This window comes from Ursus americanus, chromosome 24, assembly GCF_024610735.1.
Source record: "Ursus americanus isolate L20-20 chromosome 24, mUrsAme1.1.p, whole genome shotgun sequence".
NCBI lineage: Eukaryota > Metazoa > Chordata > Mammalia > Carnivora > Ursidae > Ursus > Ursus americanus.
The window spans coordinates 46,146,619-46,166,518 of NC_142150.1; the positions used below are offsets into that span (position 1 = coordinate 46,146,619).

Consider the following 19,900-nt stretch of genomic DNA (forward strand, 5'->3'; position numbering starts at 1 on the left):
GCCTCTCCGGAGGGGCGGCTCCGGACTCTGAAAGCTTCCTCCATGAATACTCCGCTGTGCAAGGCTCTACGTCTTCATCCAATTTTTGTGATTTATATTTTCCATAATTCTGTTTGGTCAGGATTTTCAAATTTATTACACAGTTGTGCACTGTGTTCTCTTATAATATAGAAAGAACGGTCTGTGTTTGCTGAGTCTGCTCTCTGGACACGTGCTTTCCTGCTCCTTTCCTCTGGGGGCGAAAGGCCCCTCAGGCTGTGTGCGCCCCCTTGTTCTGGACCCTGCTTCTGCCCCCACATTTCCGGGGGACGGGTGTAAGGTCTCCCAGTGTGTTCCCGCTCCCCTCCCCCAGGCTCTCCAAAGGCAAAGCTCTTCTAGCCCAAGCCGGCTTCAGAGCAGACTCGGCGGTGGGGGGCTGCTCACGGGGGGCAAAGACCCGGGCTGCGGTGGGGAACTGAGGGTCCCCGGGGCTTGCAGGGAAGTGGGGGCAGATGTGGAAGCCACTGGCAGAGCCGGGTGGGGAGTCCCAGACCCCATGGGGCCATGTGCCCTGACTCCTAAAGGGAGCTCCCAGTGTCCCTTGGGCCCCAATCTGTGCTTCTGTCCTCCCTGCCTGTCTGCTTGGCCCCCTCCTCCTGTCCACGCCCCCAGCGCCCCTGTCCAAGAGCCAGCACACACTTGGTGGAGGGGAGTCTGCCAGCTTTATTCACAGACCCCGGGAGATGGGGGCGGCCAGGACAGAGACAAGGGGGGTGCTCGGGGCCGGGCCCTCCGCCCCCAGGCCTGGGGGCTGGATGCTGCCGCACGGGCTGCGCGGGCCGAGGGTCTCTGCCTCTGGGAACCTCTTCGGCTGCTTCACTTCCAGCGCCCTCCGACTTTGCCCTTGGCCGGGGCTCCGGCCTTCTTGCTACTGCAGATGGAAGCAAGTTGATCTTCAGCAGCTGGGTGTTTGGGCCCCCCGCCCAGCCCTTCTTCGGCCTCCCGCAGACCCGCCCATGACTGCTCTGACACCCTGACAGCTCTGCCCGCCCAGGCTGCGATCAGGGTGAAGTGCCCAGTCTGGCCTCGAAGCCCCGGGCACACATTCCAAGCACCGGTGACTCACCTGTACCTGGCCTGGCTGGGCCTGGGCGCCTTGTGCCGGGACAGTTAGTGTGGTTAGTGGAGGCACCAGCTAGCACAGGACACCCCCCAATCCCTGCCAGAAGCTTGGGCTCCTGGGCACCACCTCGGGCAGACCCCAGGCCTGCTAGGGAAGCCGTCTCTGCAGACGGCTCTCATCGTCCCAGTTCCTGTGGCTTGGACAGAGCCTCCTGGCTCATCGCCTCCTGGGGCAGGAGAGGCTCTGGACAGTCAGCAACCTCGGTCCCTGACTCTGGGCCGGCAAGCCAGGCCTGGTAGACGCAGGGCCTGGGAGGCCTCTGCCCCGGCCCTCCAGTCAGTTGTTAGAGCTGACAACAGAGGAGGGAGCTGGGTAAGAGGTCAGCACCCTGCAGGGTGGCCGTCCTTAGAGCCTTCCCTGTCTGTCTGAGGCCCTTTGCACACCAGGGAGCCAGGAGGGGGCTGGGTGCTGGGTCAGGGTGCCACGGGTGGGAACAGGGTGTGTGGGGACCAGAAGCCAACCCTTTGGGACGACTTCTGGCTGGAGAAGGCCATGCAGTTCCCAAGGCTGGCTTTGGGAGAAGCCCTGGCACCGGTGGCCGTGCCCATGGCCCATGTCCTGCAGGGGTCAGCCCAAGAACCCTTACACACATGCACACACATGCACACACACGGAAGGGCTCTCACAAGGCCCGCATCAGCCGCACCCAACAGAGCCCAGGGAGGAGGGGGTCACCTTCACAGGGCCCCCCCGGGGTGGAGGAGCCCAGCCCTGGGAGCGGCAAGGGGGCAGGGGCCAGTGGAGGAGGGAGGGAAACCCCCGTGGAAGCAGTCCCGGGGACACTGCACTGTGTGGGCTGGGAACCGGCTCAGCGGCCAGGCTGGGAGGCAGCAGCCCAGGGCAGGTGGCCACGGAGCACAGGCCCTCGGGGGCGAGCAACAGGCGGGCTTCTCCAGGCCTTGCCCAGCAGCTGTGCTCAGGGGTGCCGCAGACCCCGGGGTCACCTTACGGACAGAAGGTTCACAGTCCCGAGGAGCCAGAGGCTCCGCCGAGGCTGCAGGGAGACCCGTGACAAAGCCCGGGCTTCTGATGGCCCGTGCCAGCTCCCCTCTGAGGGGGCACTGTGCTGGGATGTCCAGGAGCCCCGTCTGCCTTTGCCGGGCTGCTGGGGAGGTGGCCCAGGACCACCATGTCCCCGGGGCCCACGGCTGACCCTCCCCACAGTCGGCCTCCTCCTAGGCTCTGGGGTGAGGAGGGAGCCGAAGGAGGCTGCAGGTCCGGGGGTGCAGGGCCCAGACGTGCGGACTCCCGTGGCCGCTGGTTAGGCTGGTTACTGCTCTGCTGGGGGTCGGCCGCCCCGGGACCGGCCGAAATCGCTGGGCCCAGGTTTGGGCGGCGGCGGCCAGCCCCGTGGGGCCACACGCCCGGCACAGAGCACCGGGCAGGAGGGCTACTCACTGCTTCTGGGCCTGATCGATGCGGCTCCTGAGGTTGGTGATCTGTGAACAACACAGGTGACTTACCTGGCAGGTCGGAGCGGGGCCAGGCCGGTTGCGGCCAGCGTGCCCTTCTTCAGCCGAGCCCCGCGGCCACGCCGGCACCGCTCACTCCCTTACTGTGTCCCGGCTCCGCCGGGCGAAGACACCGGCCCTTGGCCCTTGCGACTCTTGCCTCTGACTTACTTTTGGTGGCCCGCACTGCAGACCCGGGCCAAGACACACAGCAGCTCCGGAGCTGGCCACTTACCTGCGGGCTGCGGCTGGATGTGGGGCGGGGGCACGGGGAGGGAGGCGAGGTTGGCAGAGCCCCTGACTCTGGTGGCTACTGAGTGGCCAGCCCTATGGCCCACTGGCTCCTTCGCCCAACGGCTCCCTCCTCCTGACCGCCCGGAGGAGAGGCTCAGGGGAAGGCAAAGCCCTTCCCCCACCTGCCAGCAAGGGCAGCAGGTCAGCCACTGCTGCAGGGGTGGGGAGGAGGTGGGGCGGGAGGCCAGCCTCCATCATCTCCGTGCCCGCCGCCGCCATCCGCAACGAACCGGCTTTGCCATGCGAGAGGCTCACCGTGCATCGCACACCACGAGCCTGGTCCGGGGGGACTCTGGCTACTTACAACTTGGCCAGCATCTCCACTCTGGCCCTCATGTTCATGATCTAGAAAGACCAAGACGGTTAGCGGGCTGGGTGGGTGGCTGAGGCTTCGGGGCCTTGCTGTGTGCTGGGCTAGCCTACACCCGGGCCCTCATGGCCCTTCCAGCCCCCCAGGGACCCACCGTGGGCCGTGCACACGTGTCAGAAGGCAGTGGGTCTCTGACTCAGCCCCATGGACCCAGAGTGGGGCTGTGTGCAGGGGACGCCTGCTTCTGCAAGACAACCCTCCCAGGGGACCATTGGGAGAGGGCAGGGCTGTCCCCAATCCTGGACGCTGGAACCTCAGGGAAGCGTGTGCTCCCGGGGGAAGCCCCAGGGCCGCTACGAGGGTGCTCTTCCGGGTGGAGGTGAGCAAACTGAGGCACAGAAGGACCAGGTGAATTGCCCCAGGGCACGGCTCCTGAGGAGTCAGGAGTCACCAGGCACTGGACACACTCTATCATGGTGGCCTGTAGAGACGGCCATGGGAGACGCCCCTCCGGGGTGAATTGTCTCCCACCAGGGACCCTGGAGGACACTGAGGCCAGGGACTGTGCCTCCGATGGGGAAGTTGGAGGTGTCTGGGTTTGCACGGAGCATGTTGGTTGCCAGGACGGCACCCTCTCCCCAGGGCCCGAAGGGCTTCCGAGGGGACGGTAACTGCACAGGACTGTTGTTCTGGTTGTGAGCCCCTCCCGGGCAACTCTGGGCAGCCACCCCCCAGATGGCTCAGTCCCAGACCCCTTTCCCAGCTGCCAGACGGGGGCGTGAGACGCCCTTCTGCCTGCTCTGACCCGACAAGGTGACAGTTCGGGGACCGAGCCCGGGCCCCCGAGGGGCTTGGAGGAAGCAGATGTCTCTGGCGGGCACGGCTGGGACTGGCTTTGCAGAGAAGGCTGTGAGGGAGGCCACCCCTGTGCCCAAGAAACCTACTGCTACTGGGGTGGGCTTTCCGCAAGTCCCAGGCGACTCGGAAACTGGACCCCGAGGCCGCTGAGCCCTCTGCTCTCTCTTGTGGCCCTCGGAGCAGGGCCGATTGCCTGGGGCATGGACGGGGGCTCAGAGGGCACCCCAGCCACAGTCTCCGGCAAGAGAGTGGCCCCAGCCAGGGTCCACAGGGATGGCCAGCCTGGGCTTCTCAGGGCGCAAGGCTGTGGGGACGCAGGGGGGCAGCTGAGCCCGTGGGGCCCGAACTGCAGAGTGTCTGCACTCACATCGTATTTCTGGCGCTTCAGCTTCTCCCCAAACTCGAACTTGTCGATCTCCAGTTGGTAGAGGGTCTCCCAGAGCTCCTTGGCCTTGTCCCTGGGAGAGTGGCAAAGGTGCGGCTTGGCTGGGTAAGCCCTGGGGCCCAGGCCACCCGCTGTCCCCCTCCAGCCGCCACGGAGAGCCAGCCCAGGTTCTCCCAGGAACCTCTGAGGCTGGCGGGCTTGGGATGCGCCAGCCGCTGCCCCAGGGCCGTGACACCCGGCCCTACCTCAGCTTGTCCTCGCCGAGGTGGTCAATGTTGAGCGGCTTGCGTCTCTCTGCCAGAACCTTCTTCTTCATCTCCCGGGCAGTCTGCTTCTTGCCTCTCTTCTGGTCGGCCTGAGGGGACAGGGCGGAGGGGCCTGGCCTCAGGAGGGAGCATCGCACGGCTCCCTGGCAGTGGCTGGGGTGCAGACGGAGGCCCGTGCTCACCTTGGCCAGGTAACTGCTGTAGTTGGCGCCCATGGAGGACAGGGCCTTCTTCTTCTTCAAGTCGTCCTCGGCTCTCCTCTTGGCATCCTCCTCCTCCCTCCGGGCTTTCTCTTCCTGCGGAGACCCCGTCCCCAAGGCCTCAGTGCTGGGCCGGGCCAGCTCTCCCCCCACCGGGCAGGCTTCAAGGCCCCACCCTGGGCTTAGCACTTTCTGCAAGTTCTGCGGGACGTGGGCAACTTAGGTAGTATCTCCGGTCCCTGACGGCGTCAGGGGGACGCTCAGGAGGAGGACAAGGAAACTTTCTCTGGTCATAGGTTTGGGGTCTGCGGAGGGAGAGGGGCCCTGGGCCTCACCGCCAGTCTGTTCTGACGCTCCCTCTCCTTCTCAGCGCGGATTCTCTGCTGCTCAGCCCTCTCCGCACGGCGCTTCTCCTGCGGCCAGAGGAGCGGGTCGGCCCAGGCCCGCCGACCCCAGGGCCCCTCCCCAGGGCGCCTGGCACCCCCACCTCCACCTAGAACTGCCGTACTCACAATCCGCTCTTTGAGGGCAATCAGCTCCTCTTCCTCCTTCTTGCGCGCTTCAAAGTGGCTGTCGATGAGAGCCTGTAGCTCCATGAGGTCCTTGTTCTGGCGCTTCTTCTGGATGTCCTGCGGGCAGAAGAGGTCCCTTCTCTCAAACCTCATCCTGCCTGGCCCACCGTGTGGCAGGCGGTCCCTTCCTGTGCTCCAGCAGGGACGCCCTGGCTCCTCTGGCCACCATGAAAGCTGAGGGTGGCAAGGGACCTTTTGCCCTCACCATGTCCCCATGGCTGCTGCCCTCCTGGGGGCCAGAGGCTGCCTGATACCTTAGCTCCAGGGTAGCAATGGTACCCTCCCTGTGGGTGAGTCCAGGCCCTGCACAGCCCTGAGGTCATCAGCACCCTGGGATGGACTGGCTCTGACTTGGCTCTTTGGTCATCCCCAGAGATATTCTGCATGGGCCAGACAGAGAGGAAACTGGTGAATGAGGTAGTTTGTTAAATAGATGGATGGGTGGATGGGTGGATGATGAATGGTTGATGGATAGATGGGTGGGTGGATGGCTGGCTGGCTGGCTGGATGATGGATGGATGGATGATGGATGGATAGGTGGGTGGATGGATGGATGGATGGATGATGGATGGATGGATGATGGATGGATGGATGGATGATGGATGGATAGGTGGGTGGATGGATGGATGGATGGATGATGGATGGATAGGTGGGTGGATGGATGGATGGATGGATGATGGATGGATATAGATGGATGGATGGATGGATGGATGGATGGATGGATGGATGGATGGATGATGGATGGATGATGGATGGATATAGATGGATGGATGGATGGATGGATGGATGGATGATGGATGGATATAAATGGATGGATGGATGGATGGATGGATGGATGATGGATGGATGGATGGATGATGGATGGATGGATGGATGATGGATGGATAGGTGGGTGGATGGATGGATGGATGGATGATGGATGGATATAGATGGATGGATGGATGGATGGATGGATGATGGATGGATGGATGGATGGATGGATGATGGATGGATGGATGGATGATGGATGGATAGGTGGGTGGATGGATGGATGGATGGATGATGGATGGATAGGTGGGTGGATGGATGATGGATGGATGATGGATGGATAGGTGGGTGGATGGATGGATGGATGGATGATGGATGGATAGGTGGGTGGATGGATGATGGATGGATGATGGATGGATGCATGGGTGGGAGAGGAGGGAAGACAGATGTCTGATATGTGGGAGTTTCCTCTGGTCCAGAAATAAATTAATTGCCTGCAACCAGAAAGTGCTAGCTCTGGCTGCTTGAGAGCAGATGACATTCATAGGTCTGGAGCCTGAAGGCTAGGGTTTGGAGGGCGGAGGCCATGTTGATCCGGGTCCCAGGTCCCATAAACTTACATCGAAGTCTACTTTCTCCCCTTCCGGGATCTTAGGAGCAGTGAGTCTGAAGAAGAGAGAGGCTCGTGAGCAGGGGCAGGTGGAGACCCTACCAGGGGACTGGCCCTCCTGCCCTCTCGCCCATGCACCCAGCTGAGGACACACTGCCTGACCTTTACTCTGGTCAGATGTATAATCCACCATCCCCAGAGTGGCCTGACCCCTTTGAGAACGTTTCAGTCTCTTGATGTCCCTCTGTTTTGGCAACATCTGGACATCGAAAGGGCTGCTTCACCCCCAGCCTGTCCAGGAAGGGCACTCTTGCTTTCTTTCTCAAACAAATAAAGAAATGCAGCTAGGGCAGGCCAGAGGCAGACTGGTTACTGCAGGCCCCCAAGGGGTGTTGGCCTCTGTGGTCAGGAATGGCTGTCATGACCCTTTGCAGGTCTCTGACCCCTCTTGAATCTTTCTTTCTGGGGAGCGAAAGGAAGGGGGCTGGGCAGAAAGCAGTTTGGGGAAGAAATGAGACCCCCGGATCCAGCCGGCTGTAACCTGCTGTCTGCCCCGGGCCTGGCCCCCGTACATTCCAGATGGAGCAAAGAGTTAAAACAACACGGTTTTTCAAAACAAGCCACAGAAGAACGAGGAACTGAGTATGGACCCAAATGCTGGAACGGGAGAGGCTTTCCTAAGCTCAGAAGCACCAGAAGTTCCCGGTAGGGGAAAGATAGCCAGACGACTCCACGCAAATGAAAAACTTATGTATGTGAAAAAAAAAAAAAAGCAAAAATTGAAAGGGGAAAAAAAAAACCCCAACCCAGACTAGAAAAATATTTTCAGCAAGCACAGAGAAGACTTATATCCTTGTGCAAGCCGATGGCTGAGAACACGTGGAGACGTCTCTGCCGTTAGATAAAGGGGCAGGAGGCGCGTGCTGCCAAGTCTCGGGAAGAGAGGTGGCCAGTTAGCAAGCGCGCAGGACGGCGCTCCTGGAGCCATCGGAGGCGTGCGAACAAAAGCGGCCCTGAGAGGCCCCCCTCATCCATCAGTGTCCCCGGGCGCAGCAGCAGCGCGGGGCAGACCTGCTCACGTCCACGGCAGAGCCCGCGCTGGCACGGCCCCCATGGAAAGCAATTTGGCAGCGAACGTCAAAAGCCTGAAGACCGTTCATACTCTTTGACCCAGTAATTCCAGTTCTGGGAATGTGGCCTAGGGAAATAACCCGAAAGACGGAAAATGCTTTCCACCCAGCATTATTTATGATAGTAAAATATTGGGGAAAGCCTTAATGTCCCGCAGAAGAGGAACGGTTAGAAAACTTATGGTTTGTCCAAATGATGGAATATTATGTGGCCATTCAAAATATTTAAGAAGACTATGTAAAAACACGGAAAAATACTTATGAATAGTGCTAAATTTTAAAAAAGCAGAATTGAAGGTTGTATGGACAGTACGATGTTTGAAAAACAGCTCAGAGTTTAAATTTTTTTTTCCGAGCCCTACGCACGGAAAGAGGAGGAAGAAGCAGGGCTTTTATTCCCCCCCTGTGCCTTCCCGCAGTCTGGCTGGCGGGCCGGGAGAGTTATAGACGATTTTTTTTTCTTCATTGGACTTCTACGTATTTTCCAAATTTTCTTTAATGAGGTGTTTTATTTTCATAATGAAAACACAAACATTTTTTTAAAACTAGAAAATATCTGGGACCCAGCAGCGTTATTTAAAATTGCTGAAAAATAAAGTGCAGGGGATGGAAGCGTGCTGGCCGAGCCCCTGACACGCCGCGGTGCCCGCAGACCCCCGAGGGCGCCCCACGCGGGAGCACAGCCCGGACGCGCTGCTGGGTGTGTGCTGCAGGTCCGGCCCCGCAGGGCAGAGCGCAGGCAGGACATGGAGCGGGACCAGGCGGGTGAGCCACGCATCGCGGTCTTGAAAGTGCTCATCGGACACAGAAAAGTTAGAATCGTTGGTTTAAAAAACAAAATCTCTGAAATGCTCGCAAGTGGGTAAAACGAGGGAAAGACCCTCCAGCTGAGGGCGATGGCTCCCCAGAGGCCCCAGGGCAGGGAAAGATGGCAGGTCCCCTGGCGGCTCTGTTCTGAAGGGGCCGTGGGGACAAGACCCTCCCTCCACTGCTTCTCAGGGCTGCCTCTCCACCAGGGCCTGGGGGGACCCCACGGCAGGCCAGCAGTCGCGGGGTCCAGGGAGCCCAGGAGGGAGCTCCGCGTTGTCGCCCTCTCTCTGCCCCGTCTCCCCCAGCCCCCTGCCCCCCGTTCTTCCTGGGCCCCCTGCCTCCTCCTGCAGGGAGTCCTCCTTGCCCACACTGGACAGCCAGGACACAGACACACCCCCTGGACCCCCAGAGTTCATCTCTGCTCCTTGCTGGGGAAGAAGCACCCAGGTGAACTCCGCTCCCCACCTGTTGGGGGAGGGCACCAGCTGTCCCAAATATCCCATTTTCATCAGGGGCCTTCACCAGACACCTAGAGCTTTAAACACCAAATCAAGGAGCAAAGACGCGGCCACTTTCTTTCATGGGTTTGGGGTACATCCCCCACAGAGTGCAAATGCACTGTCTTCCGTGGGACCCCAGTTTCCCAGGTGACCTTGGTCCTAGTCCTCCAGGCCTCCCCCTGCCCCCACCCCTCGGCGTCCGGCCCTGCCTGGGGACCACACTCACCTGGGTCTTGGCTTCTCCTCTGGCCACCACGGCGCCGGCATGGGGAGAAGGAAGAGAAACCCAGTGAGTGGGGTGTGAGGTGGCCTGCTCCTGCCCACAGGCCCCTGAGGGCGCCCCCACCTAGGGATTGGGGGCTCCTGCCTGGACGCCCACCTGCTTCTCCCTCTCCAGCTGAGCCTACCACCCATGCTCCTGTCCTGCCAGCAGTAAGAGAAGGTCCCTGTAGGGTCCCAGCAGGAGAGCTCAGGGTGCATGCACCAGGACGTGGCCCAGGAGGGGGAATGCGGGAGGAAGGAGGGATTGGGACCCAGAGCCACGGAGTCCTCAGGGGCCAGGCAGGGCAGGAGGAAGGAGGAAGGAAGGTGGTCTGATGGGAGGGGGCAGAAATAGGGGCTGAGGGGGGAGGGGAGGATGCAGCCCCGGTCCAGGCCCCTGGTCTGCTGGCCAGTCCTCACTGACCACCCCACTTCTGTGCGGGGCAGAAGCTGGGGAGTAGGGCGGCACGTGTCAGACCTGGGCCGCAGAGCCCCATGGAGGACGCCCTGCGGGACAGCCAGGCCCAACCCCAGGAAAAGAGAAGAGGAGGACAGACAGGTGGGCGAGGGTGGGTGGAGAACCAGTGGCTCCTCTCCATCTCAGAGTCTGTCCAGCACAGCATGGAAGTGCTGAGGCCAGCAGACCCGCTGCCCTCACCTTCCTCGTCCTCCCTCTGCTCCTTCAGCGGGCAGACACGCACCACAGGAGAGGAGCCAGCAGGCTGCAGGGGCACAAGCGGTGGCCACGGGGTGTGGGCCATGGGGGCCGGCGCCAGCCGGGGCAGCACCTGGACCCCTCTTCCCTGGGTATGCCCTGGCCTGGACCCCGTCAGTGCCCTGCTGTGTGGGGACCAGGCGGAGGAGCTGGCTGTCTTGAGAGTTTCCACGGGGGGCTGCCAGAGCCCACCCTGGAAAGCGGAGACCCTCCCTAACGTTGCAGCCTTGGAGCTGGGGTGTGTGGTCCGTGGGGCCAGACTCCTGGGTTTCGGTGGGTAAGCCGGCAGGTCTGGAACAACCAGGGTGATGAAGGCCTTTGGTGCCTCAGGCCGTGGAAGCCTTGCTAGTCCCAGCCCAAAGCAAAGGGCCCAAGGTGAGCTCTCAGGTCGAGCCCCCCACAGCGGGCCGTGGGGCCCAGGCCGGATCGCTCCCCAGGGTGAAGGGATTCCTGACCTCCCTCGGGAACCTTAAGAGGCTTCTCTTCCTGAGGCTGGATGGGGCCCCCCAGCTCTCCCTCTGCTACCTCCTGGGGCCTGCTGTGTGGCCATCCATGTGGGCCCCCAGGCCTGGGACGAGCTCCCACCTGTCTGCGTGGGCCTGGCTGCCCACAGGTGGAGCTGCTTCCTCTGATCACCCCCACCCCCAGGCTTCGGGGAGTTCCTGCCTGGCCGGGTCACAGCCTGGGGTCCGCACAGCCAAGCAGGGTCTTGCCCTCATCCCTCCGTCTCTGCTCCAGGCTCTCGGCCTAGCTGAACCCAAGGAGGCTTGGCTGAGAGCTTGTGTTTGCTCTCCTGCCCTCCCTCCTCTGCCCGTGGCAGCCCAGGCCGGGGGCTGGGGGGCCAGCTGCACGTGCACTCGGTGTGTCCCCCTTGTGCCCCCTCAGCTCTGGTTCCCTGGGAGCTTAGGAGCCCGCCACATGCCCACAGACAGCACCTCGGCCATTTAGCACCTGGGCTTGAAGTCACTCTCTCCCCGCATCTTGGGGGGGGGGGCTGTGAACTTGGGGAAACGGAGCCAGAAAAGGGGGTGCTTTGGGAGAAGGAACCTGACGGAAGGGCAGAAGGAAGGCTTGGTGGGGCAGATGGGTGCCCCAGAGGTGTGCTCGCCTTCTCTAGGGGCCTAGCTGGAGCGGCCCCCGGGTGCAGGGGGGTTGTGGGGGCAGGCCGAGAGCTGGCAGGAGAGGAGCCGGGCAGCAGAGCTCCTACAACAGTGGCTAGCGGGGGGCAGCCTGGCACCCCCCTCTTGTCTGCCTGACTCTCGGCCTCGGGGTGGCTTCCAGGGTGCCTGCTGACCCTGTGTCCCTATAGGCCTGCAGTCCCCGGACGCCTCTACCTGCACAGCCGGGCGTCTGCCGCCCCACGCCGGGGCCAGCACGCCCCTTCATCGTGCAGGCGGCCTCTCTGGGGACAGGGAAGGGAACACACTCTCAGGGTTGTGCTCACGGTTCAGCCCAGCCTGGAGGCCCCCATGGCCCCACTGAGTGGAGGGGCCAAGGAGAGCTCCCTGACTCGGGCCCCTGACTTGAACCTGCGTCTCCCCGGCCTCCACCCAGGCACGGCCCACCCAGGGGCCTCCTCACACCAGGGTGTGTCTGGCTGTGGCCCAGGTGGTGGGTGGGATACGGGACCTGACAGATTGCTCCTTTGCACGCAAGGCCCCTGGCTGTTCCAGGTCGCTTCCGTCCTGCCTCGGGCCTCAGCCTGACTTTCTGCTTCACCCCACTTGGCCCTCCACCCTCCCTTCAACCTCACCCCTCCTGACTCCCCCTCTCTGACGCGTTATCTGGGGCAGGGTGGAGGCGCCCGTCCTGCCTCTCCTCCTCTGCTCTTCTCCACCCGACCCTTTGTGGTCCAGAGGGTCCTAGTGGACCTCAGCACCCTCCTCCCAAGGCCAGCACCCTCTCGGACCATGTTCTCTGCACTCAGTCTCAGGGCTGGCCGCCCCCACCTTCCTGCTGGTGGCCCCGGAAGGGTCTCATCCCCACACCCCCGAATGGTGTGTGCTGGGGCGCCAGGAGGAAGCCTGCACCCAGGCCCAACCTTTCCCACCGTGTCCCCAGCCCATGGGAAGGTGGCGGGAGTCAGGCAGGGAGCGAGGGAGAGGGGAGGTGTGCAGGATGTGCACAGGGGCAGGGACGTACCTTCTTGGACCTCCTCTGCAGGAACAGCACCGTGGGGTGGGGGAGAGAGAAAATCAGCCGTGAGCCGAGGCAAAGGCTGAGGCAGGGGCGGCGAGAGGGGCAGAGGCAGCGGGGCCTGAGCGGGACCACACCGTGAGTAGGTTACACACCCCTCTTGCTCCTGCCGGGGCCTGGGCTCCCGCTCACACTCACACGCGGTCACTCGTGTGCACGGGCACCCACACGGGACTGAAGTCATGGCACATACCTGGTTCATGGACTTCATGGGGGAGGGAGGGCCACAGAACAAGAGGTCAAAGGAGGAAGGATCCGAGGTTAATGGAAACACCGGTCGACATTCGGGAGGGTCAGTGGCGGAAGACAAGGGGCAGGGAGCATGCGGGAAGCCAGTGAGACACGGTCAGTGTTGGTGGGCATCGCCGCCCCCAAATCCTGTCCCTGCCTCGCTGACCTGATGGGGAGCCAGGGTTCAAGGGTGGATCTGTGAGGGACACTGGGGTCCCCGCCTGTCCACCCCCAGCAGGGACTGGCAGGGGCTGACAGGCTCTGGCTGCAGCCTGGGAAGGGGGCGTAGGAGCCGGCAGGACAGGGCCCACTGCCCAGGGAATCAGGCCCAGAGGGCACCCCACTTCCTGCCCCCACTGCCCTTCTTGTTCTGGCCTCCGAGGGCACACAGACGTGGGCACCAGCTTCAGCTGCTCTGACCACTGATCCAAGCACAGGCTCCCAACCCTCTCATTGTCCCCCTGGATCCCAAGGACTGGCCCCGGGGCAGGTCAGCGGGGGGGGATGGCTGGGGAATGTCCCTGCCCGGGCTGATGGGCTGTTCCTCCAGTACCCTGTGCTCACAAGCCCTCTGGCCTGGGGCCCTGACCTGCTCAAGGGGTCAGATTCGGCTGTGGGCTCTCAGTTCCCCATCCTGGGCCAGAGGCATAGCTTCAGGGCCACTGAGGCCAGGCCCGTCCAGCAGTCCCGCCACCGACCCGGTGTCCCTACGCTGGGGGCATGAGCCCCATCTGCAGCCCAGCCTGAGTCGGGGAGTGCCTAGCTCTTGGGGACCACCCCACTCTCGTCAAGCATTGGCCACGGTTAGTGGGTGATATTAGGGCCACATGTGGGAGTCCTTTGCTGGCTGGCACCGCACTGCCTCCCTGCCCCCCCCCCCCGCCGCGTGGGCTCCAGCCAGACTCTGGGCCCCACATGGGGACCAGAAGTCCTGTGTCCTCATACCTGGTTCATGGACTTCTGTAAATGGAGGGCACCGGGTGGCAGGCGGCGGGAGGAGAGAGGAGAGGTCAGACCAAGAGCACACTGCATGTCCTTGGGGGGGGGTCACAGTGGGGGGCACAGAAGGACTGAGGGTACTTGTGGGGGCCGGGGTCCTGGACCCCGCTTACCTTCCTCCTGGGCCTCCTCTGAGGTGGGAGCAGCGGGAGCGGGAGGGAGAGAGGAAACAAGGACAGTCATTTAGGGGTGCCTCCGGGGTGGCGGGGAAGGAGGCCAGCCCCCAGGAGAAGGGGCAGCTGGCTCTCTGAGCTGGAGGTGGCGAGCCCCGGAGCCCTGGGCCTAAACCCTGCCTCTGTCCTGTGACCACCTCTGAGACCCCGGGGCTCTGGGCTCTTGCTCCCTCCTTGGGGCCTAGGCACCCCCGATGGGCCTTGGGACCCCGCCGCCTGCCTGCCAGCCCCAGCATGGTGGTGTCTTTGCAGGGGGCTCTAGCCAAGTCCTGCTCTGCGGGTGACGGAAGTGAGGACAGGGGATGAAATCCACTGTGGTAAGAAAAGCCCGGGAAGGTCTGGGCGGGTGATGTGGTCTCTGTGCATGTCCGAGGTGATGTGGACACTGACGGTCTTAGAGGGAACGGGGGCAGGGGACCCTTCCTGCCCACGGCTCCGAGGACCACGTAGCTCGCTCAGAAATGAGTCTTTCCACCTTTTCAGCACAAAAAGAAATGTTTTGCTCACGTTGTTAGGGTAGCCAAGTGTTTTCAAAATATTTTCAAAACATAGCACCCAGCGCGCCTCACAGCTGAGCCCTGCCTGGTGAGTGCCTGCCAGGGGTTTCCGAGGAGCTCCCACCCAGCCTTGAGAACCGCCTCTCCGCGTGGTTCCCAGGTGCGGCGGCGCCCCTGCACCCCTCACCTGCCCGGGCACGACCGGGAGGCTCCACAGCCGCCAGGCCGCGCGAGGGAGGGGTCTCTAGATGAGCCTGGGGTTATGGCCCCAAGGTGGGGAAGCGGAGAGACGTGGGGGCGCAGAGACAGAGAGAGGAAGAGAGCAGCGGGGTCCACCCAACCCGGGCCTTGGTATTAGTGAGGGTGAGTCGTAAAGCACAGGTCAGCTCTGTCCACACGGCACTACCAGGGTGGGTATTAATGAACGATTAATGAGTGTGTGTCTATCAGCGGGTGAAGACGTGGGAGATCAGCGGTGACAGCAAGCGGTCATTAACGATGAGGAGGACAGGCAGTTAACCGACGAATGGGGTCCAGGAGCCCGAGAAGCCCAGTGGGGGTGAGGCCGTGTCCTGAGCAAAGCGGGGTGGCCTGGGTCAAGGTGGGGAGTGTGTGTGTGGGGGGCGTGCGGGGCCGCCAGGATTACCTTCTTCCTCGTACTGCTCTGCAAGGGGATAGAACACGGGAGCTGTGTTAGCAGGCGGCCCCGGGAGCCAGCTGCCCCACCCCAAACCACCGAGGATGGGGTCTAAGGGGCCTTGGGCTCTGGACACCTTTAGAATCCTGCTGGGGTGGGGGACGAGGTGCCTGCGTCTAGACACCCAGGTCCCCCTGGGAGAGTGTGGTGGGGCTGCCAGCCCTGGAGTTCCCAGCCCGGACGTGGCCCTGGACAGCTCTGCAGGGCAGGCTGGGCGTACAGGAGCTGGGTTCAGATGGGACCATGTCTCGGGATGTGTCCTGGGAAGAAGAGGGGGCCCCAGGTGCGGGGGTGGGAGTGGGGAGCCCGTGTTCAGAGGGGGTCGGTCTAGCGCCCACCACGGCCAACGTGGCAAAGCTTGGGCTTCCCACCAGGGGTTCCCAAGGAGAAGTGTGCTGTCAACGGTTGGACGGGCCTGTCCACGTGTCACTTGTCCACCAGGGGTGGATGCAGAGGGAGAATCGTTTGACACTTACCCTCGACCTGTTCACTGTTGGGGACCAAGGGTGGGGGACGGGCAGGAAGAGAGAGAGAGAGAGAGAGAGAGAACGGGTAAGCTGGGCTTTCACTAAGTGTCTGCTAAGAGCCGCGGGTCCTCTGACCTCCGCACATAGCCCAGGTCCAGGGGGCCCACGCAGGGTGGGTGGCTGCTGGGACTGGTACTCACACTTCCTCGTCCGACATGGTGGTGGGGCTTTCTCTGTGGGGGAAGGAACAGGACCAGAGTCAGAACGGCCTTGGTCTAGAAGTGCTGGAAGGGGTGAGCGTTGGGCTCCTAGGGCTGGGGGTGTGAGGGGACATCCAAGGACAGGGTGGAGGCCAGCTCTCCGGCCTTGGGCGGGCCTCCTCCTCAGCCACCGCCCCCAGCCCTTCTCCCCAGACTCTGATCCCACCCCGCCCCCCTTCCTGGCCTGGCTCCAGCCTGGAGCTCGGAATCCCGGGGCCGGACGGGATGTTGGAAGGTCGTGGTGTCCACCCCCACCCAGGGCAGACATCCTCTCTGTAGCATTCCCCGAGGACAGTGCTTGTCCACGCTGCTTTGGACAGCAGACAAGTCCTGCTGGTGTGGCTCAAAACCCCCTTCTTGATGGTCTCTGCCTTTGGGCCGAGGTGGTTGGGGGGTTCCCTAGGAACCCCTAGATGACAGAGCCCCGCTTCCCCAGTGGGGTGTGCTGAACCTTCCTGGGTCTTCATGCCTCACCGTCCCCCTGACAGTCCCTCCTGGTGTGAGCCCAGAGCTCCCTTCCCCAACTGATGTTTTCCTGCGGGGACACCACAGTCTCCTACAGGGGTGCCCTGGGCGCCCCCCATAGCCCCTGTGCCGTCCTCTCTCCCAAAGTCACAAGGGTGCGTGAGCCATTCTCCTTGTCTCCCCCCACCCCCGCCCCCTCACAGAGCAGATTGGGCCCCGAGCTCCTGGGGCCGGGGTCTGGGCTGTTTCTCTGTGCGTCCCCCAGCCCGGGGCCCTGAGTGGGAACTGAGCGGACAGCCCCATCTGGCCGGCCCCCGTCAGCCTGCTTTCCCAGGCCCCGTGGACGCTCTTGAATTTGTCAACGTCTGCAGGGAAGCTCTCTGCCCGGGCCCGGCCGCACGTGTGCAGGTGTGGCCGGCACCAGGCCAGCACTCAGGGACCCTCGCTCCTTGAGCTGGCCACCGCACACGCCGGAGGAGGCCCGGGGCCTGGGAACCCTCGGAGCAGCTGCATCCGAATGTTGGCCCGGGGCTTAAAACACAGAGTTCATGACAACAGATGGCAGCTTAGTGGGAGACAATCACTGCGGCCCCCGCCCCAGGGAGCTCCGCAGAAGAAAAACACAAGCTCGCTGTCTAAAGATGGGTGCACGTCCCATGCTAAGGTGTGAACAGCTTTCTGAAGCCCCCGGCAAGAAAGTTCGTATTCCCAGAGCAGTTTAAGCTCCATGCAAAATTAACCCACAGATCTCTGCTCCCCGCACCCCGGCCGAGACACGGCTCTTCCCTGAAAGAGGACTCTGCTGCCCCTCAAGTTAGAGCTTCCTGCCTGTGTGCAGCGGGGGCCTCAGCCTCCTGGTGGGCCCAGCACCACCCCCCCAGCCACTCTCCAGGGTGGGCGGGTCAGCGAGGGCCTGGGCAGGGCCCTACACCTGTCGGCGGCCTCAAGAGGGGGAGGTGGTGGCCTGAGCCCAGGGCTGGTTATTTTTAAGAAGCCAGTGGCAGCTGAGGCATCCAGAAAGAGGCACCAAAATTAGCCAAGACACATCTGCCCAGAAACCCAAGACGCGGGGAGGGGGGCTGTGAGGGCAGCCCCCGGCTCTGGTCCCCGCAGGTGTCCCAGGCCCGCCTGAGCTCCTGCATCTTGCTCTCCTGCCTTCTGGGCTGGAGTCCAAGGGGGCACCAGGCAGGGTGCCTGGAAGCCCCTTCCTTGTGCGTTGGGGCAGCAAGGCCTCACTGACCCGGGGGAAGCTGAGGCTTCTCCAGGATCCCGCCCCTCTGCCCAATGGAGTCCCAAAGACCACCCCACAGGGGGGCTCCGTCCCCCCAGCTCGCTGTCTGTCGGGGAGGGGCCAGGGTGGGGTGTGCCGGAGGGCAGGGGACAGCATTTTGACAGCTGGGAAGGAAGTCAGTTGTCCATTTCGTGCTCTGCCCTCAGCATGAGTGGGGGGGGGGGGTGTAGAGTGAAAATAGCCCCTGAGGTCAGAGCTCCTTGGAGACACACAACCACCCTCCCTCCTTCCTGGGGGAGGGGAGCAAGATGGGGGGGGAGGCCCTGCCTGTGGGCCCCTGGCTGCGTCACCCCACACAGCCTCGGCCCCCATTCTACCCTGCAGGGTCTCCTTGCCCGGATACCCCCAAGATGGCCAAGAGCATGCAAGAGGAGCGGGGAGGGCAGGACAGCAAGGAGCATGGGGGGGACCTCTGGGGCACGTGCTCCTCCTCCGTGGGCAGATGTGGGATATGTCCAGAGCAGCGGGACGGATCCCAGGTCCCCACTCTGCCCCTGGCCTGGGCCTGTTCGCTCCTGTCCTTGACCTCTGGGAGCTGTCCCCGAGCCCCCCTCCCCCCCCCCCGCCACCTCGCCTCATGGAACCACTCCTGGGGTGAATTATACAAGACCCCTCGTGTTTGTCTCTACAAATGGCGGGGTTGGAGGCAATGACCGCTTGAGGCCAAGAGCCCCCAGCTTCCGAGGGGAGCTGGCCTCAGCCCCTGAGCTTACTGGAGCCCCACAGAAAGGCCCAAATGGCCCCAGGGGTGAGCCAGGACCTGCACCGGGCGGCCCTCAGAGCTGTGGGCAGTGGCCTTCCTGGGCTCTTCATCTCCACACCTGCACCTCCCCCAGCCCTGTGCCCTGCTTCCCTCCAGGGAGCCCCCACCTGCCTCCTCGGGCCTCCCCGGCTGCCGGGCTGTGGTTTGGAACGGCTTTCCCAACATCTCCCTCTATGCCAACACCCTTGGGACCCTGGGTGGCTCCATGGGTTCTCCAAGCTGCCATGCTCAGAGCGGAGACATGTGGAAACTTGGCGTCCTAGACCCTCAGCACCCCGGGACCCCAGATGTGCCTCGAATGTCAGGCCAGCCCTGCCCAGCCCTGGGCCATACCGACCTGTGGCTGAGTCTGGAGAGAAGGGCTGGAGCTCCCTGTGGACAGGACCGGCTCAGGCACTGCCCGCTCGGCTCACGTCCTCATGTTATAGTGACATTCGATCTTGCCTGGCAGCCCATTGGCCAGGGCCTGGGTGGCCAGGCGCGTGGGGCAGGCAGGAAGGGGCTGTGCCCATGCAGGCCCCTTACCAAGTATAGGAACAGCCGAGGAGGAGGCCCAAGGAGGTGAGGATGGGGGGACGTGTCTGGAGAAGGAGACAAGGAAGTGTCAGCTTCTATTTTTAACCCCCCTGCTCCCCCTCCCCCGGCCAGGGACATTCCTGACGGGCTGAGGAGGGCGGACAGGACGGACTGGGTGGTCCGGGGGGTGCAGCCCAAGGCGCTCCCTGGGCTGGTTGCTATGGGGTCCCCAGCCTGGGACCCCGACTCCCCCAGCCCAGCCGCCCTCTGTCCGTGGTGTCTGGGGCACAAGTCCTTCGCCGCCGGTGCACCTGCCTCCACAGTCACTGCACGTGGCCCGAGGTCCCAGAGCCCCCAGGGAGTGGAGGGCTCTGCGGGTCCTCTGCCAGGAGTCTGTCACTTCAGAGCCCAGCTTAGTGACCAGGCCTGGGGCACACGAGACAAACAGGCCAGGGAAGTGCCAGCCCAAGCAGGATCTCGACGGCGGAGGGTCCACATTGCCCCAGTGGCTGGCCCTCCCCAAGTCCAGTGCCGCACTTCTGCCATCTGCCCGGGATCTGGGGCCTCCCCCCCCCCCCCCCCGCCATGGCCGGGCTCTGTGTGCGGCTCACAGCTCGCTCTGCCCTGCGCCAGTGCAGCCCAGCCCTTCTGTCCACGGGACTCCAGGGGGCAGCATCTCGCCCGGGCCTCTGATGGTCCCCTTGCTTGACCCTCAGATTAGGGAGACCGAGACACGAAGAGGGGTCGGGGCCGCCGGGCACCTCCTTCCGGACCCAAGCACCGACAGTGGGGTCCGTGGGACAGCTTGGCCCAGGGCAACAGCTGGTGGGCCAGCACACGGGACAGGGGTGAGCCCTGGGAGACGCAGACGTCTGCCGTCTGGAGGCTTCGAGTCAGGGACGACACCGTGACCAGCAGGAGACTCACACGCCCCAATCCCAGCTCCATGTGGCTCCATGCTGGCTCTGGGTCCTCCGAGGCTCCTGGAAGGCTTCCACTGGCACCTCGCTCAGTCCCTCCAGGTTGGAGATAAGGCCACCGGGACCCAAGACAGGAGAGGCACGCCCACAGCCA

The 19,900-nt window shown here is 63.2% G+C and overlaps 1 protein-coding gene across 5 annotated transcripts; it reads right to left on the reverse strand.

Moving 5' to 3' along the window:
• Positions 1–682: 682 nt before the first annotated feature.
• Positions 683–18,757, reverse strand: TNNT3 (troponin T3, fast skeletal type). 5 transcript variants are annotated; one of them, XM_045770726.2, is made up of 17 exons: positions 18,648–18,757; positions 15,732–15,764; positions 15,541–15,554; positions 15,014–15,031; positions 13,811–13,828; positions 13,644–13,658; positions 12,661–12,672; positions 12,414–12,428; positions 9,522–9,540; positions 6,866–6,911; positions 5,439–5,555; positions 5,262–5,339; positions 4,909–5,022; positions 4,706–4,815; positions 4,443–4,533; positions 3,212–3,252; positions 683–910 (listed from the first exon to the last, which is right to left on the reverse strand). In XM_045770726.2, exons 2-17 carry the CDS (start codon positions 15,746–15,748, stop codon positions 856–858), a joined length of 780 nt encoding a protein of 259 aa, XP_045626682.1. In that variant the 5' UTR covers positions 15,749–15,764; positions 18,648–18,757; the 3' UTR covers positions 683–855. The 5 variants fall into 5 exon arrangements, with proteins under 5 accessions (XP_045626682.1, XP_045626681.1, XP_045626683.1 ...); XM_045770725.2 differs by lacking the exon at positions 3,212–3,252 and adding an exon at positions 2,561–2,601 and having other exon boundaries at positions 18,648–18,756; XM_045770727.2 differs by lacking the exons at positions 3,212–3,252; positions 12,661–12,672 and adding an exon at positions 2,561–2,601 and having other exon boundaries at positions 18,648–18,756.
• Positions 18,758–19,900: the final 1,143 nt, after the last annotated feature.

Coding starts and splice junctions, on each gene's coding strand:
- TNNT3 (XM_045770726.2), bottom strand. Junction 5,556..6,865: donor GGGAGAAAGTAGACTTCGAT/GTAAGTTTATGG, acceptor TTCTGCCCGCAG/GACATCCAGAAGAAGCGCCA. Junction 5,023..5,261: donor AGCGTCAGAACAGACTGGCG/GTGAGGCCCAGG, acceptor GGGTCTCCGCAG/GAAGAGAAAGCCCGGAGGGA.